This window comes from Toxorhynchites rutilus, chromosome 2 (assembly GCF_029784135.1).
Source record: "Toxorhynchites rutilus septentrionalis strain SRP chromosome 2, ASM2978413v1, whole genome shotgun sequence".
Classification (NCBI taxonomy): Eukaryota; Metazoa; Arthropoda; class Insecta; order Diptera; family Culicidae; genus Toxorhynchites; species Toxorhynchites rutilus.
This window is the reverse complement of record NC_073745.1, coordinates 172,912,036-172,930,629: the sequence shown is the minus strand read 5'-3', so window position 1 is coordinate 172,930,629 and position 18,594 is coordinate 172,912,036. Positions and strand designations below refer to the sequence as shown.

Here is an 18,594-nt window from a genome sequence, read left to right as displayed (position 1 = left end):
CCAACCGGCAGTTGGGATTCGTTCATAAAATTACAAGTGAATTTCGTGATCCACACTGTCTTCGATCTCTATACTGCTCGCTAGTTCGATCTACACTGGAGTTTAGTGCAGTTGTCTGGTGCCCGTTTCAAACTAACTGGATTTGTAGGATTGAGTCTATTCAGCGGAAATTTGTGCGACATGCTCTCCGGAATCTTCCGTGGCGGGATCCACTAAACTTGCCACCGTACGAGGCTCGTTGCCAACTCTTGGGACTGGAGACGCTGGAAAGGAGACGTTTCAACGCTCAGGCTATGTTTGTCGCCAAACTTTTGACCGGAGAAATCGACTGCCCTGCACTGTTGGAGCAAATTAATATGTATGCGCCTGAACGTATTCTTCGTACCAGAAACTTTTTGTATCTTGAGGGACGCAGTGTGAACTATGCGTTGCACAATCCTGTTCGTTTTATGTCTGTCCGTTTCAATGATGTGTTCGACTTATTTGACTTTAATATCTCTTCGGACACCTTTTACAGACGACTCACTCGTAGATGAAATCTTTGTATTGTTTTATTTTGTTGGACCATTGTATTTTTATTTAGTAGTGTCGTTTAGTTTTAAGAAAATCATTAAGACCAAGTGTGAGTCAGATGGTTTAAAGAAAAGAAATAAAGAAATAAAGAAATAAAGTATTCCGCAAACTTCTTGTGTTTCGAATGTTGGTCAGTATCCTCCTGTATTCGGTTCAGGCGCACGACAAAGTTTCGCTGCTTCCACAATTCCTAATCCTGGTCCTCAAGCTCCTTCGTGCGCGACAGGTATTCAGAAGTTCGGGGCTGCATCAAAGATCGTACCCGATTCCATTCAACCCCAGGTGCTGATGTTTAGGCCAACAGCGCAACAAATCGCCGCTAGATACGTTGTTCCGAAAGATTTGCCAGAGTTCAAGGGCGACCCAACGGAATGGCCACTCTTCGCGAGTAGTTACTACAACTTTACTGTTATGTGTGGCTATTCGGATGGAGAAAATCTGATGAGGCTACAACGTTGCCTCAAGGGTAAACCACGGGAAGATGTTCGATGTCACCTACTTCATCCGTCGTCCGTGCCGCAGATAATGGCGACGCTGCACACTCTCTACGGTCGGCCGGAATTGATACTCACTTTCGCTCTACGCCTGCTTCCAAAGCGGATAAGTTGGAAAGCTTAGTAAACTTCGGACTCATCGTGCAGAACCTATGCAGTCATCTCCAATCGATGGGAATGGAAGCTCATTTGTCGAACCCTACTCTACTCGAAGAGCTGGTGGACAAATTGCCAGCCAACATAAAATTGGATTGGGATCTGTATCAACGTCAACTGTTTGTGGTGGACATGAGAGCATTCAGGGATTACATGTCAACGATCGTTTCTGCCGTTAGTTAGGTCACCCGTGGCCCGTGGCCGCGTGGTTAGCGTCACAACTAACATGCCGGGTGTTCGGGTTCAATCCCCGTTCTGGTCGGGGGAATTTCTCGTCAGAGAAATTGCCTCCGGCTTGCACTGTGGTCACGCGTATTCTAGAGCTTGCCACTCAGAATGCATTTAAGGGGTGTTATTTGGCATAGAAATCTCAACTAAGTACTAATAAAAACGACGCAAGTAATACTACGTTGAGACGGCGAAGTTCCACTAGGAACGTTAGTGCCATTGAAGAAGAAGAAGAAGGTCACACATTGGACGAAGGCAGGGAGATCTGTCAAACAGAAAGGAAAGGAATAAGGCTCTTGAACGCACATTCCACCGAAGAAGCTACGAAGCACGAACAACGTGAGGAGCAAAAGTGGAATAGCAGTGGAACATCGAAGGTTGTCGAAAGACCGAAGCCATGTCTGGTGTGCAAAAGGAAGGGTCATAGAGTAAAGGATTGTCGCAGTTTTTTCAGTGCAATTATTGAGGATCGATGGAAATTGGTTCAGCAAACGAACGTGTGCAGGCATTGTTTGATCCCGCATGGAAAATGGCCTTGTAAAGCCACAGTATGCGGAATGAATGGTTGTGAACTACGTCACCACAGAAGCATCACCAAACCCAAGGGGTCAACCTTCAACGACTACCACAGGCACAATTAACCTCCATCGACTACAGCCACGTCCAACCCTTCTTCGGGTCCTCCCAGACACATTTATGGAAAAGACTCGTCAGTGACTACGTTAGCGTTCCTCGATGATGGATGATCCTTTACATTGGTCGAGCAGGAGCTTGCAAAAATTCTCTTTGATGTCTTTGCAATTGATGTTTACCAGATACAGATTCGGTCGTGTTCACCATGTTCGGCTCATTACGTCAAGAACAAGAACGCCGAAGAGTGGCAACATCAGTTCCCAAAAGCGGCTGCAGCTATCATCGAAAACCACTACGTGGATAATTACCTCGACAGCCTAGACACAGACGAAGAGGCCGTGGAGTTAGCGCTTGTGGTGAAAAAAGTTCACGCTAAAGCCGGTTTTGGAATTGGTTACATAGCGGATCGGGGACTCAAGCCAGCAGATCACGAAAAATTTCATGAATGACAAAGGAACGAGTACTGAGAAGGTAATAGGAATGTTGTGGAAGCCAAGTTTTACGGGTGGTTATGAGTATTTTCGATCCTCTTGGAATAGTAGCTGCATTCGTGATTCAAGGGAAGTGTCTGATCCAGGATATATGGCGTACCGGTATAGGCTGGGATGAAGCAATCCCTGGAGAACTACATGGCACTTGGCGACACTGGGTAGAAGTTCTTCACAGTTTGAGTCGAATCGGTATACCAAGGTGTTATTTCCCGGGTTACAGTTCCAGCAGTTTGCAGAGCCTTGAACTACATGTTTTCGTAGACGCAAGCGAAACGGCCTACACCTGCGTCGCGTATTTCCGGATGGACCATGGCCGGGTTCGATGTTCGCTCGTTGCAGCCAAAACCAAGGTTGCTCCACTGCCATTAGTTATGTTTGGCGTTTCAGCGCAATAGTGAAGAAGAAATGCGTCGCAGAAATACCTGGTTCCCCAGTACTTTCTGGACAGGAAATCTTGGAAGCTGAGTGATAGTATGGCGGTGGGTGCAAGCAGAAGCTTATCCTGACGGGCTAGCAATCCAGCGAGGAAACGAGCAGTTGCAGCCACATGAGCGTAGAAAATTGGTGAAATGTAGTCCACTTCGGAAGCTGTCTCCGTTTATCGACGCCAATAGCGTATCGAGAGTAGATGGGCGACTGAACAATGCTTCGCATACCGCATATGATGTGAAATTCCCGGTGATTCTGCCTAAGAACCAAAGTTTCACGGAGCTGCTTGTTGGATGGTATCATCGGCAATATGCTCACGGGAATGGTCAAAGGTACTCAACGAGATGCGACAGAAATTCCATATATCCTGCCTACGGACATTAATTCGAAGAGTTGCCAAACAGTACCGGTGGTGTCTACAGATCCATTCCAATGGTTCCTAGGATGGCCCCACTTCCAGAAGTCAGGGTAACCCCTTACGTTCGTGCCTTCACTTTTATCGTCGTGGACTACTGTGGTCCTTTTCGATACGATCAGGAAGATGCGAGGTGAAAAACTGGGTGATGCTAATTACCTGTTTGACTGTTCGTGCCGTGCACTTGGAATTAGTCGGTAGCTTGTCAACAGAAGCATGCAAGCTAGCTATTCGACGATTTATAGCCTGGCGGGGTGCACCACAGGAGATCTACAGCGACCAGGGCACAAATTTCATTGGTGCAAGCAGGGAGTTACGAGAGGAAATTGCGAACATCAACAGGTCAATGGCAGGAGCGTTCACCAATAGTGAGACGCAATGGCACTTCAATCCGCCTGCCGCCCCTAACATGAGCGGAGTTTGAGAGCGCTTAGTACGTTCTATGTACGTTCTTTACGAACCATCTTCACCATTAAGAAGCCGAATGATGAGACATTCCGTACGATTCTGTCTGAAGCTGCATCGATTGTCACCTCAAGACTATTGACTTACGTGCCTTTGAAGACGGAGGACAGCGAGGAGCTAACGCCTAACCACTTCATGATGTTGAGTTCCAGTGGCGTAGTCCAGCCAACAAAGCTGGCGTAGTCCAGCCAAAGGAAAGCTCTTAGAACCAACTGGGATACGATTCAAAGTCTCTTGGACCAGTTCTGGCTAAAGTGGATCGAGGAGTATCTTCCATCCATCAACTGCCGTTCCAAGTGGCTTACGGCTCTAAACCTGTTCAACCAGGAGATTTGGTGTTGCTGGTCGACAAAGAATCGCGCAATGGTTGGGTACGAGGCAGGGTTGTGAAGTTCTACAACGGAAAGGACGGCAGAATTCGGAATGCGGATGTGCAGACGGTAAATGGCGTGCTACAGAGACCGGTTACTGGACTGGCAGTGCTTGAGGTGTTGAATGATGGTACAGCTGGAAGGGATGTCCAGCAATACGGGTCGGGGATTGTTGGGGAAACCGATCATCCGGCCACCCTGTCAACCGTTTAGTTGCATATTGGTAAACTTCCGAAGGTGACAATTGTCACATTCACACAACCAATAGAAATAGACCAATAGAGACAAATAGAGGAGTAAACAAGAAGGATCGATAGGTAGTACAACCGTGGAAGCTTAACAGAGAATAATTTACGATAATTTACAATTAAAACATTATTTAAATTAATGAATTGAATTAACTGTAAGTACACGCAACATTGAATTACACATAACATGAAAAAAACATGTATTTACATTGAAACAGATATTGTTTATAAACGTTGCACAACAGTCCGAAACAGATAGCGAAATACATAAAAAGGACTATAAATGTAAGTGTACACACGATAAATAATATATATATATATATATATATATATATATATATATATATATATATATATATATATATATATATATATATATATATATATATATATATATATATATATATATATATATATATATATATATATATATATATATATATAAATGGATTTCTGTCTGTCTGATTCTTATGAACTCGGAAACAACTGATCCGATCGACATGAAAATTGGTATGTAGGGAGTTTTTGCTGCCATAAAAATGAAAAACAAATTTCTGCATAGCTCGAAAACTAATCAAGCAATTGGAGCCAAATTTGGCATGTTAAGATTTTAGAGGGCACGAAACGTTTCTATGGTTAATATACACTCCTCCCCCCTCTCTAAAGGGGAGAAGAGGGAGGGGTCTGCGTCTGAAAATAATCTGATATTATAATGATGAGTTTTGGTACTAGGAATTTTTTAGTAAAAAATTAATTTAACGGGGTCGATTAGAAGATCAATCAATGAGCAGTTCTGCGATTGGACTCATGATCTTGCACTTCGTAAGAAAACGTGAATGTTTGAAGGTATTGATAACAAAAAACGAATTTTGGGCGGGACGAAGTTTTGCGGGTCAGCTAGTAATATTATAATTATAGTGAAATAAAATTATAGCTTAACCCTTTGTGGTCGAAATTAATTTGCCTTCAAATAGATCCTCTTTTCTTTCAACGCTAATAATATTTTTGTTATACCGAGTACCGTTATTTACTATTCATTGAAACTCCGTGTATTTTAGTGAAAAAGTTTACTTAACATTAAAATCCGTTTAGAAAAAATGTAAACAATCACATCGTTGAATAAAGTATTTAGTATGAGTTCCGAAACGCTTGTGGTCACGACTGGGTCGCAACATTAATATTTGGTATGGCCAGCAATTCCTGCAAGCGACGAGGCGAGATTTCTGGTCACTGTAGACGGAAGTGCCTCCCAGATCTTCGTAACCGTCGTTTCGAGTTCCGCTTTATTCCCTGGATTTTTATTCTTCAGGTGGTTGTTGATTTCCCTCCAAAGAAACTCACTAGTATTGAAGTCCGGTGATTTCGGAGGTGTTTTGAGTTGATTGGGACATCATAGAGCAGGTATTCTCGCATGATGAGGTAAGTTTGCTTCGGGTTATCATTTTATTGAAAGTAGTAATCACGAGGGAGAGCAAAAATATATGCACGAGACACTGAAGGTTACGTTGCAGGATGTTCAATGAAGCTATCTTGTCCATCGCCGAATCGATAAACTCCATGGTTCCAGCTTCAGAAGCCACCATCGTATCATACATTATCTGACTGCCGTCGCCTTGTTTTACAGTGGGAGCCAAATGATGAATCTGATGCACCAATCTTGGTTTTCTTCGCACTATCTGCCCTTCATCCGATCTAAAGAGATTGGTTTTCATCTCATCCGGTCATTAGGTCAGTTTACATATGCCTTTGCAAACTGTAGCCGTTTTTTTCATATTCGTCTTTCAGATGAAAGACTTTTCACGGGCAACAAGACCTCTCAGATTGTTCCTGTATGCTGCTCTCCGGATAGTATCTGTGCTGACAGGTCTTCCAATGATGCCGACTACTTCGGTAGTCAATTTAGGGATGTTTGTTTTAGAATTCTTTCGAAATGTTCGCACAATTACTCGTTCATCATCAGAAGACAGGATACGTTTGTGTCTTCTACCGGGAGATTTTCCATGGTTCCTTCGTATTTCCACTTGTTTAGGATTTTCTTTGCTGTATAGTGGGGTTTTTCCGACTATATCTGCTATTTCCTGGAATGTCTTTCCACGACAATTCATATTTATTATCATTGTCATGCAACAATATCTTTTCCTTTCCTTCAACTGGCCATTTTGGTCAAGAAATTTCAAACAAAACAAATCCAATACTGCCCAAGCAGTGGTTAAGTGTTGACACCAATCACTGACGAAAAAAAGTACGCTTATTCCCAAAGATCTTAATTACAATGTTAATTTGTTCGAAGAAATTCAAGGTGTACACTCAATTTTGCGATGCCTAGAATGGAAATTTTCAATTTTTAGGAATAAACAATTATCAGAAAATTTTTCGCGGAATTCTAATGTACGTACAGCTAGTTAAATGTGTGAGTATTTAATATGCATCAAAAGAATCAATGTTTTCAAAATATTTTATACCAAATAAGTGGAAAGTATCGTCAAGTAGCATTTGTACACTCAATATTGCGATAGACTGTACTGCCCATGTTTGTATAGAAGACGTAAACGACAAAATGAACAAAACCGACTTTTTCGCTGTTTCACATTCTACACAATGTAATACGTTTGCTCAACATGCAAACCAACATTTTTTGTTCGAAAACATTTGAGCAATTTTTAAAAAACCTTTACGAAAAATCGCTGTTAGTCCGCATAACAGACATAGTTCCATACAGCTTTCATACATCGTTCGAAAATCAACAATTGTTAGTATTATGTGCTATAAGCTAAATCTACATTTGAATAACATTATTTGTAGAGTTCAAACATGTCTGTCACGATAGTGTCTTATTACTTAGTGTTTCCTAATAGATGAATATGGGAAACCATTGAAACGCTGTTCATATAATTATTATTTTCTGTACACGATGGACAAAGAGAAGCAATTGTGTTTTTTAATGTTATATGTTACCTTAATTTCTGCATTTGAATCTTCAAGTAGATAATTAAACAATCAAATCAGTAGTAAAATCAAAATAATATTGGTTCTTAGCATTATAACTCCTCGGATTCAACATTGAAATATTCCACATACTCGGCTTTACTCATACCGTTGGAGTAAGTCACTCCACCATCTTTATGCGATTGATCGTGATATCGGTAAATCATGTTGCTTAAATTACCAACATTACAGATTGCCTTTACAATTAATTGAAAAAAACGAACCTGTTGTTCTTATCATATCTCAGAGTATTCTTCAGGAATAAAGTACTATCATAGACTCGCAACAAATCAAGAGCACATTTTCCAAACATTTCACTGAATTTCTTCCAAACGTTTTTGATTTTATCCGATAACAACTGAAACTACCGACGGAAACGTTTTGATTATTATCGGAATTGTAAATACTAACGCTACAAACAGAGCAACCTGGTGATTACGTCTAGCTATGCGGACAAATGTTCATTGAAACGATCGATTGTCCGCAAGCGTTTCCCAAATCGAAAAAAATATGTTTTAATCCGCAAAATCACCTAGGTCCTCTTTTTACAGGTAATATCTGGACAGATCATTGCATCGGAATTTTTCCGATTACGTTTCCAATGCAATTATGGGCAGTGTATAATGTCATCGTCCGATAAACATATTTTCACATATAGTTTGCGACTATTAAAGAAAAAGCACCTTATCTTTCCCCACTAAATTTCAATAATATAAATCCGATACGAATCAAAAAATCGATTGGATAGATTATCAATGAATAATTGTATATTGATGTTGGGTTCTATGTTGTTTTTAATACCGCTAAACGAAAGAGCGAAAGAACGGTTCAAAAGAACTGATTCACTTAGTTGAACAGTTAGTGACTGAAACGTTCATCAGAGTGAACCGTTTTGCCCATCTCTATTAAATATCACGAAATGCAAATCAACTACTTTCACTCGCTGCCAAACTTCCATCAGTTTCAATCAGACTTCCAGTGCGCGTGCTTTATTTTTGAGAGACGAGTTTTCTCTTCCTCACAACCCTTCCATGTACGAGCGATGAGATCGGGCTTTATCTCACGAGCTTGAGATTGGCTCTTTCTCTTTTCTTTCGTAATATATTGAGAGGTATTCAGACCTCCTGTGCGCGCGCCTAGATTTCGAGAGACGAGTATTGATTTTCTCCTCCTCACGATCCCTTCATGTGCAAGCGATGAAATCGGGCTTTAGCACATGAGCCTGAGTTCGGCTCCTTCTCTTCTCTTTCGTAAAATATTGAGATGCGCTCAAGAATACCTCGTTGCATCTCAACATGAGTGATGCACATGTGTTGCATGCATGTAAAAGAAGCTCGCGCATTAGTACCTGCCTCAAAGTGATATTTGGTGCTGTCGAGGGAAGTTGTGCTTCTGGTGTTAAAATTTTAATCTTCGTAATATGGCAATTCACAAAGAAATTCGAGACAGGACAATAGGACTAGACCCACGCAAAGTACACGGACTAGAGATTGGAAACTCGGAACATGGAACTGCAAGTCTCTCAATTTTCCTGCGAGTACCCGAATTCTTTCGGAAATATTGAGAGCCCGCAATTTCAACATCGTAGTGCTGCAGGAGGTGTGCTGGAAAGGTTCGATGGTGCGGACGAGCTGGGTACAGCTTTCGTCGTTATGAGAGAGATGCAAAAACGGGTAACTGGCTGGTGGCCGATCTATAAAAGAATGTGCAGATTGAGAATGCGAGGCAAACCAAGAAACCAACGAAAACGACTTCACTTCGACTTCACTGCCTCCAAGAACATGGCCATACGTAGCACCTTCTTCCAGCACAGCCTCCAATACCGTTAAGGAGGCCATAGATCAGTTCAAGAACCACAAAGCAGCTGACAAGGATGGCCTCGTAGCAGAGCTCTTCGATGAAGGCCCGGGAAAACTTGTAGAGTGTATGCACCGGCTGATAGTCAGGATCTGGAACACAGAACAGTTATCGGAGGAGCGGAAGGGCGGGGTAATCTGCCGCTTCTGAAGGCGACAAGCTAGATTGTGGGAACTATTGTGTTATCACAATCCTGAATGGCTGACAACAACAACAATTGTGAAATTCGAAGACGCATAGTCAATGGAAATCGTGCCTACTATGAGCTCCGCAAATCCTTGAGGTCCAACAAACTCCGACCCCGTACGAAGTGTACCATGTACAAATCCCTAATGCGACCGGTTGTACTCTATGGGCATTTGGTGTTTTCGAATGCCGAGTGCTCAGAACAATATACGGTGGTGTACAGGATAACGGAGTATGGAGAAGGAGAATGAACCACGAACTGGCGCAACTCTACGGCGAACCCAGCATCCAGAAAGTCGCCAAGGCTGGACGAATGCGATGGGCAGGGCATGTTGCAGGATTGCAGGACAGCAGCGCTGCAAAGATGGTGTTCGCATCGAATCCGGTAGGAACAAGAAAGAGAGGAGCCCAGCGAGCGAGATGGTTGGACCAGGTGGAGCGGGGATTGGCAAAAATCGGTGCGGTTGGAGAACTGCAGCCATGGATCGGGTTTATTGGAGAAAAGAAGTGAATCAGATCTAATCTCAATTGGGTGTAGAGTCATAGCCAATAAATAAATAAATATGGCAAGTAGAACAATTAGTGATGAAGCACTGTTTCACATAAATATCGCTGCTAAATTCATCCAATCAATTCATGAGATCTCGGAAAGTCTAGTTTCAACTATAAAATCGTCTCTAATAACATCGAACGCGTCAATAGCATCCGTGATCTCGGTGTCATCCTAGACAATAAACTAAGGTTCGACGAACATAGAGGCACCACCGCCGCGAAAGGATTCGCAATACTAGGATTCATTCGTCGGAACTCGCAAACATTACAGGATCCATACATGCTGAAGACAATATATTGTTCCCTAGTACGGAGTATCATTGAATATACAAGCTGTGTGGTCTCCCTATCACGCGACGCAAATGATACGCATTGAGAAAGTGCAGAAAAGCTTTATCCGATACGCGCTACTGGGTCTTCCCTGGAACGATCCGTCTAACCTCCCCGATTATGCAAGCCGCTGTAGACTGATCGATATTGAAACCTTATAGTCAAGGCGGACAAAAACCCAACGTCAGTTTGTGTTTGATATGTTGACCGGCGAGATGGATTGTCCAGAGCTGATACAGAATGCACAAATTTACGCTTCATCTAGACGCCTTCGAGACAGACAACTTCTAACGATCCCTCAGCGCAGGACCACCTATGGTCAAACATTCCTCTACTGAAATGTTTCCGTGAGTTCAATGTAGTGAATAATTGTTTTGATTTTAATATATCTAAAAACGTGTTCAAAAGTAGAATTAAGGAGCTGTCCTAAGTAAACAGTCTGTAGGAATCTTTAAATCCAAAAAGATGAAATAAATAAATAGGTAAGATTTTACTAGGGACCGAAATAAATCGCCTCAGTAAACAATTGCAGCAGAAACAACCCATTATGAAAAAGTGTAGAAGAGTAGAAATATTGTGGCGCGGGAAAAACATGTGTATAAATGCCTCATATTTCTATTACAAATTAATTTTCTTGTTTTCATTTTCTGAAATCTATTCTGAGGTTAATGTAATGGGGACGAAGTTCCCATTTAACGAAGATAAAGAATCGAAGCGGCCCAAGCCGCCAAGATGACGCGGTCCGAGTTCATCATAGACCCGTCGTCCGAAGCGGCGGTATCTCACACGCAAACCTGTGTTCCACTGATTGCCCGGTTAGTTTGAAACATAGGAAACAATCCTTTAACAATGTCCGACCGAGCGTCGGACGACATACGATTGCATTATGTTTGCCCGGTTAATTTTTGTTTTGAAATACAATACCGCGCCATAATATATCTAACCTACTGCACTTTTTCTAAGTGGTTGTTTCTGTTGCAATCGTTTTCTGTGGCGATTTATTCCGGGAACCTATTTCACTATATTCGTAAGATTTTTTCATCAAATATGATTCTTTATCACTTCATTAAATATTCCGAGTTAGCTACTTGTGCATAATTCACATTTAATATATTGTTTTAGTTGATTTTTTATTTAAAATCGACGGAAATACTCCGATGTTCAATATATTTACCCATTCAACGCCAACTCATCGTCGAGAAGTGATAATTTCACAATATACGGATTAGATCCTTCATCTTTCCTATAGTTGATCTGAAAATAAATAATTATTGGATAATGTAGATTCGACTAAATGCGGTTCTGGAACACACCAGAAGCGTAATCAATGTTACAATATCATGTCCGTGTTCCTGTCTTGAGGAAGGATCACTCAATATTTTTATGAGAGGATCGAACAAATTATCAACCATACCATATTCGAGAAGAATATTTTGGCTCAAATTGTTTCTGCCGGTGATCACGATGAAAAGCAATTTTATGCAATAATATCTTGTAGTATCGTAGTTGTCATTCACTAGTAATACTTTGATTTTTTCGATTATTTTCCTTATGCCATATTCAACATCGTTTTCACAGGCAATTAAAAATGTATCATCTGGTTCAGTATTTCTTTTTTTAAACATGACCAGAACTAATATACTAATTGTCACTAATGAGTTATTTATTCTTTTTACGTTGTCGGAATCGAGAGCCACTACACAGTTTTTGAACAATAACAACAAGTTAGTCTCTATAGCAGATAACTCTGAATACTCCATTTTTTGTAGTTTTTGCTCCAAAAACTCGCAATTAGGTTGCAACAAAAAGAAGTTCTCCCAAAATCCAGGATTTTCGTCAATTTTCTCGCCATTCAGTAAAAGTTCGTAGATGTATACGACCTTTTCTTTCGGGCGTTTAGAAACAAGATCTGATTTTTTCTTCAACATATCAGATTTTAATTGAACTGGAGCCAATTTAACTCGTGTTTACACTTTTGGTTTCTTATGAATTGTGCTTCGCCAATAAGTACACATGAGGTGGAGCAGCAGACAAAGTATATTTGGATTGGTGAACGAAATATGGTGTCGTCATTATTTGAATTCAATATGGAATGTACATGGAAGAAACAAAACAATGATGATGACTTGAGCCAAGATGTCATGAAATCTTGTAGCTGATAGTTTTTCAATAGATGACAATTGTATTGTAATTTACTTCCATCATTTAGGCCTTCTACACATTAGGCAACTGCAATCCGATCTATGTTGGCGATTAGAGACGTCGGTTAATCGTTCGATTAATTTAAATAATCGAATATCTGAAATTATTATCGAGTAATTTGGTATCGAATAATTTAAAATCAAAATATGAATACATCGAATAATTGCCACTGTAATCGCGATTAATGAATTAAAGAATTTTTCTCAAGGCTAATGCATTTTTAGGTTGAGAATTAGGCTATACAGTTGATTTTATCCAACATTTTTCATTTTTTAATACGTGATTATTACAAGAAATAAATATTCGCTCGATTAATCGAATATTGAAAAACAATTATTCGAATGAATTTAATATTGAAAAATATCCGAACGATTAATCGATAATCGAATAACTGAAAAATTTAGACATCATATCGCCAACTCAGCTCTGCACATTGAAGCGACTGAACGTGATGTGATCGTTAAGTTTTCATCTGTCATCATAAATTGTATAATCGCTGTGGCAGAGATGCCATTTTTTTAACTGCCGAAGGAAATCAATAAATTTCTTTATTTGTGATTCTTCTTAACTCAAGCGAACAGAAAGAAAAACAAAAGTGCTTAGTTTTGCAAATAGCATCAAATTGTAGGTATGCGCAACTTTTAAAAACTACAATGGAATCAAAAAGGGCAACTTTGAAATACAGTTTGCACCTTTATATAAAAATGCACACATCTGGCATTCTTGATTGATTTGTTTTTCTAAAATGCTACAGCTCTTATCCGCTATGACAAATGTACATTCTTGATGTCAGGTGTCATCATTCGAAATTGAAAGAAAAATTACTCTATTGGATGAGCATATCCGAAAACAGTTTTAAATTGTTATAACTTGAATCGAAATGTTCATTAATTGTCATTTGATTATTCAAAGAACTTAGAACTGCACCTCACTTAACCTGTTTAGTATACATTACCTGATATTTCTACCAAGGCGCCTCTATATATACCAGGTGAAGCAATCATATGAAATGCATTTTCAGCCATATTGGAATTGCTGTCGGTATTGTTTACAAATAGCATCAGAACGCTGCCAGCGACTCCCTACAAACTGCTACGATGCTTATTCGAACGATGCCTATTATGTTCGGCATTCACGAATTTATGTGAAAAAGCAGGATGGTTTTGTAGAATTTCATTCTCATTTCCACTACTCTCGGCGTATCCTAGCAATAACAAAACAAACAACCCCCGCTCCACAAACCGTAATCCACATCTTATTGAAGTGATGATGTTGCTTCACCTGTTATACATCGATATAAGCGCCTTGGGCGCCTCTATATATACATTGACATAAGCGCCTTGGTTTCTACCAAGGCGTTATACTATAGGTGGACCGCAATGTCAAAATTGCTGTTCGTCCATTGCTCGTGAAAAAACCAATTTGTTTACAAAACAAATCATATCTTTTGGTTACAAATGCATTCGTTGGCAAAATAGCTGCTCGCGCTTTACTGTAGGCAGGTAATTTTCTGGATTTTTTCGTATAACAATTTCTCATAAATGCTTCTACTTTTTCAGATATCTACAATCAGCGGTCGAATTAAAAACAGTGCATGAAATAGAATCGTACGTGGTACGAATTTATCGGCACAATCTGATCAAGAACGGAGGCATCATCAAACGGAAACTACGCGAGAAACTTTTCGAAGAGATAAAACTGCGCCGCAACACTCGTGTCAAAATGGGTGCTGATGAACCACGATTTGATAACACGTAATGAGCCAATCCAACAGCAACAATTTGGACCCCTCTTTGCGCTGCTGCTTTGTATGTCGAGAGTATTTCCGCATTGCCGATGAGTATACCAGTCATTTCGAAAAATTGCACGGTGAGAAATTTCTTATTGTTGCGGCGGTGGATCAATTTCAGACTAGTCAAAAGTTCAACGTTCTACATCACTACAATGCCCTTAATCCGGTGACAATATTCACGATTTGCAACGTATACCACACAGCCCTAATAAAAAAAACAAGAAAAGACGGGTCTAATATTTTACAATAAAGAACAAATCTATCTCTTTCCACGAAAATCGGAGAATCACTATATCGGTTCGACATGGAATGGCTGATACATATAAGGCAGAAAAAAGGTTTAACTTTGGAATTCAACATCCTATATTTTCTCGTACCATTAAGTTCATGGCGCATTTGATGTCGGTCATCGTAGCTGCTGCTATGGAAATGACGTGAGCATATACCTTGATTTTTATCTCCATCTCGGAGAAAAGTGTGGTAAACAATGTCCGGGTTATTTTTCGTTATGAGAACCTTGTTTCCACATCCTTTTACTGCACAATAATACGGTATCTGAAGTAAATAAAATATTTACAATATAATTTTGGCATGATAGAGAACCGCGAGATGAACGATTATCTGTGGAGGAGTTGGACAACAGATTTCTTAGACTTATAGCACTTTTATCACACCCACAAGCTCATCAAATCATCACGGTCCCCCAAAAATATTGAATAATATATAATTTTTTTTTTTTATTCTTTATTTGAGAGGTTTTCAGCCTCCTGGGCTGGTTCGCCTAAATAATATATAATATAAATACCTTATTGCAGCTATAGTACACTATTTTTCACGAATATATATATATATATATATATATATATATATATATATATATATATATATATATATATATATATATATATATATATATATATATATATATATATATATATATATATATATATAAATATATATATATATTTGTTTATTTCTTCCTTCAATTGTTTTCCTCAGCGAGTTGATATGAAACCATAACCACACAACCAAACAAAAAGTAAATAATTCAGAAAGCTACGTCTCGCTACTCGTCTCACGTATTCTCATGAAAGTGTCAGGAACGAAACACCTATAGTTTAGCATCTTGAATAGTTAGCACACCTATAGTTTAGCATCAATGAATGGTTGTGAACTACGTCACCACAGAAGCATCACCAAACCCAAGGGGTCAACCTTCAACGACTGCCACAGGCACAAATAACCTCCATCGACTACAGCCACGTCCAACCCTTTTTCGGGTCCTCCCAGACACCATTTATGGAAAAGACTCGTCAGTGACTACGTTAGCGTTCCTCGATGATGGATGATCCTTTACATTGGTCGAGCAGGAGCTTGCAAAAATTCTCTTTGATGTCTTTGCAATTGATGTTTACCAGATACAGATTCGGTCGTGTTCACCATGTTCGGCTCATTACGTCAAGAACAAGAACGCCGAAGAGTGGAAACATCCGTTCCCAAAAGCGGCTGCAGCTATTATCGAAAACCACTACGTGGATAATTACCTCGACAGCCTAGACACAGACGAAGAGGCCGTGGAGTTAGCACTTGTGGTGAAAAACGCGACGAGGCATTCCTGAACGTATCACAAAATTTTACGTAAGAGAAAAGAAAGAGCCAATTCCAAGCTCGCGTGTTAAAGCCCGGTCTTATCGCTTGCACATGAAAGAGTTGTGAGGAAGAAAAAATCGATACTCGTTTCTCGAAATTTGAGCGCGCACAGGAAGTCTACTCGCTCGGCTGCCTTCTGCCTCGCTCATTTGTTGCAAACAGCTCCAAATGACACTGTGAGATTCGAGACTGGATAACGCAAAGCACACTGCCCTTTTGCGTGCTGTGTGAGATCTCGGAAAGTCTAGTTTCAACTATAAAATCGCCTCTAATAACATCGAACGCGTCAATAGCATCCGTGATCTCGGTGTCATCCTAGACAATAAACTAAGATTCGACGAACATAGAGGCACCACCGCCGCGAAAGGATTCGCAATACTAGGATTCATTCGTCGGAACTCGCAAACATTACAGGATCCATACATGCTGAAGACAATATATTGTTCCCTAGTACGGAGTATCATTGAATATACAAGCTGTGTGGTCTCCCTATCACGAGACGCAAATGATACGCATTGAGAAAATGCAGAAAAGCTTTATCCGATACGCGCTACTGGGTCTTCCCTGGAACGATCCGTCTAACCTCCCCGATTATGCAAGCCGCTGTAGACTGATCGATATTGAAACCTTATAGTCAAGGCGGACAAAAACCCAACGTCAGTTTGTGTTTGATATGTTGACCGGCGAGATGGATTGTCCAGAGCTGATACAGAATGCACAAATTTACGCTTCATCTAGACGCCTTCGAGACAGACAACTTCTAACGATCCCTCAGCGCAGGACCACCTATGGTCAAACATTCCTCTACTGAAATGTTTCCGTGAGTTCAATGTAGCGAATAATTTTTTTGATTGTAATATATCTAAAAACTTGTTCAAAAGTAGAATTAAGGAGCTGTCCTAAGTAAACAGTCTGTAGGAATCTTTAAATCCAAAAAGATGAAATAAATAAATAGGTAAGATTTTACTAGGGACAGAAATAAATCGCCTCAGTAAACAATTGCAGCAGAAACAACCCATTATGAAAAAGTGTAGAAGAGTAGAAATATTGTGGCGCGGGAAAAACATGTGTATAAATGCCTCATATTTCTATTACAAATTAATTTTCTTGTTTTCATTTTCTGAAATCTATTCTGAGGTTAATGTAATGGGGACGAAGTTCCCATTTAACGAAGATAAAGAATCGAAACGGCCCAAGCCGCCAAGATGACGCGGTCCGAGTTCATCATAGACCCGTCGTCGGAAGCGGCGGTATCTCACACGCAAACCTGTGTTCCACTGATTGCCCGGTTAGTTTGAAACATAGGAAACAATCCTTTAACAATGTCCGACCGAGCGTCGGACGACATACGATTGCATTATGTTTGCCCGGTTAATTTTTGTTTTGAAATACAATACCGCGCCATAATATATCTAACCTACTGCACTTTTTCTAAGTGGTTGTTTCTGTTGCAATCGTTTTCTGTGGCGATTTATTCCGGGAACCTATTTCACTATATTCGTAAGATTTTTTCATCAAATATGATTCTTTATCACTTCATTAAATATTCCGAGTTAGCTACTTGTGCATAATTCACATTTAATATATTGTTTTAGTTGATTTTTTATTTAAAATCGACGGAAATACTCCGATGTTCAATATATTTACCCATTCAACGCCAACTCATCGTCGAGAAGTGATAATTTCACAATATACGGATTAGATCCTTCATCTTTCCTATAGTTGATCTGAAAATAAATAATTATTGGATAATGTAGATTCGACTAAATGCGGTTCTGTAACACACCAGAAGCGTAATCAATGTTACAATATCATGTCCGTGTTCCTGTCTTGAGGAAGGATCACTCAATATTTTTATGAGAGGATCGAACAAATTATCAACCATACCATATTCGAGAAGAATATTTTGGCTCAAATTGTTTCTGCCGGTGATCACGATGAAAAGCAATTTTATGCAATAATATCTTGTAGTATCGTAGTTGTCATTCACTAGTAATACTTTGATTTTTTCGATTATTTTCCTTATGCCATATTCAACATCGTTTTCACAGGCAATTAAAAATGTATGATTTGGTTCAGTATTCCTTTTTTTAAACATGACCAGAACTAATATACTAATTGTCACTATTGAGTTATTTATTCTTTTTACGTTGTCGGAATCGAGAGCCACTACACAGTTTTTGAACAATAACAACAAGTTAGTCTCTATAGCAGATAACTCTGAATACTCCATTTTTTGTAGTTTTTGCTCCAAAAACTCGCAATTAGGTTGCAACAAAAAGAAGTTCTCCCAAAAACCAGGATTTTCGTCAATTTTCTCGCCATTCAGTAAAAGTTCGTAGATGCATACGACCTTTTCTTTCGGGCGTTTAGAAACAAGATCTGATTTTTTCTTCAACATATCAGATTTTAATTGAACTGGAGCCAATTTAACTCGTGTTTACACTTTTGGTTTCTTATGAATTGTGCTTCGCCAATAAGTACACATGAGGTGGAGCAGCAGACAAAGTATATTTGGATTGGTGAACGAAATATGG

General features: G+C 39.8%; 2 protein-coding genes across 4 annotated transcripts in view; both read right to left on the bottom strand.

The window, feature by feature from the left end:
* The window catches only part of LOC129768002 (armadillo-like helical domain-containing protein 3), a 264,660-nt gene extending 252,242 nt beyond the window's left edge, over positions 1-12,418 (bottom strand). Inside the window, exons 1-2 of one of the 2 annotated variants that reach the window (XM_055769349.1) lie at positions 11,727-12,418; positions 11,588-11,667 (exon numbers count right to left, since the gene is read on the bottom strand). In XM_055769349.1, the coding sequence (XP_055625324.1) occupies positions 11,588-11,667; positions 11,727-12,341 (695 nt within the window). In that variant the 5' untranslated portion in view covers positions 12,342-12,418. The remainder of the gene's footprint in view (positions 1-11,587; positions 11,668-11,726) is intronic. The other variant, XM_055769350.1, reaches the window with a different exon arrangement.
* Positions 12,419-14,595: 2,177 nt separating this feature from the next.
* LOC129768005 (armadillo-like helical domain-containing protein 3) lies at positions 14,596-18,546 on the bottom strand. Of its 2 annotated transcripts, XR_008741612.1 has the most exons (4): positions 17,844-18,546; positions 17,705-17,784; positions 14,785-14,962; positions 14,596-14,612 (listed from the first exon to the last, which is right to left on the bottom strand). XR_008741612.1 is itself a non-coding variant. In XM_055769357.1 (3 exons), exons 1-3 carry the CDS (start codon positions 18,456-18,458, stop codon positions 14,941-14,943), a joined length of 717 nt encoding a protein of 238 aa, XP_055625332.1. In that variant the 5' UTR covers positions 18,459-18,546; the 3' UTR covers positions 14,751-14,940. The 2 variants fall into 2 exon arrangements, 1 of the variants encoding a protein (XP_055625332.1); XM_055769357.1 differs by lacking the exon at positions 14,596-14,612 and having other exon boundaries at positions 14,751-14,962.
* Positions 18,547-18,594: the final 48 nt, after the last annotated feature.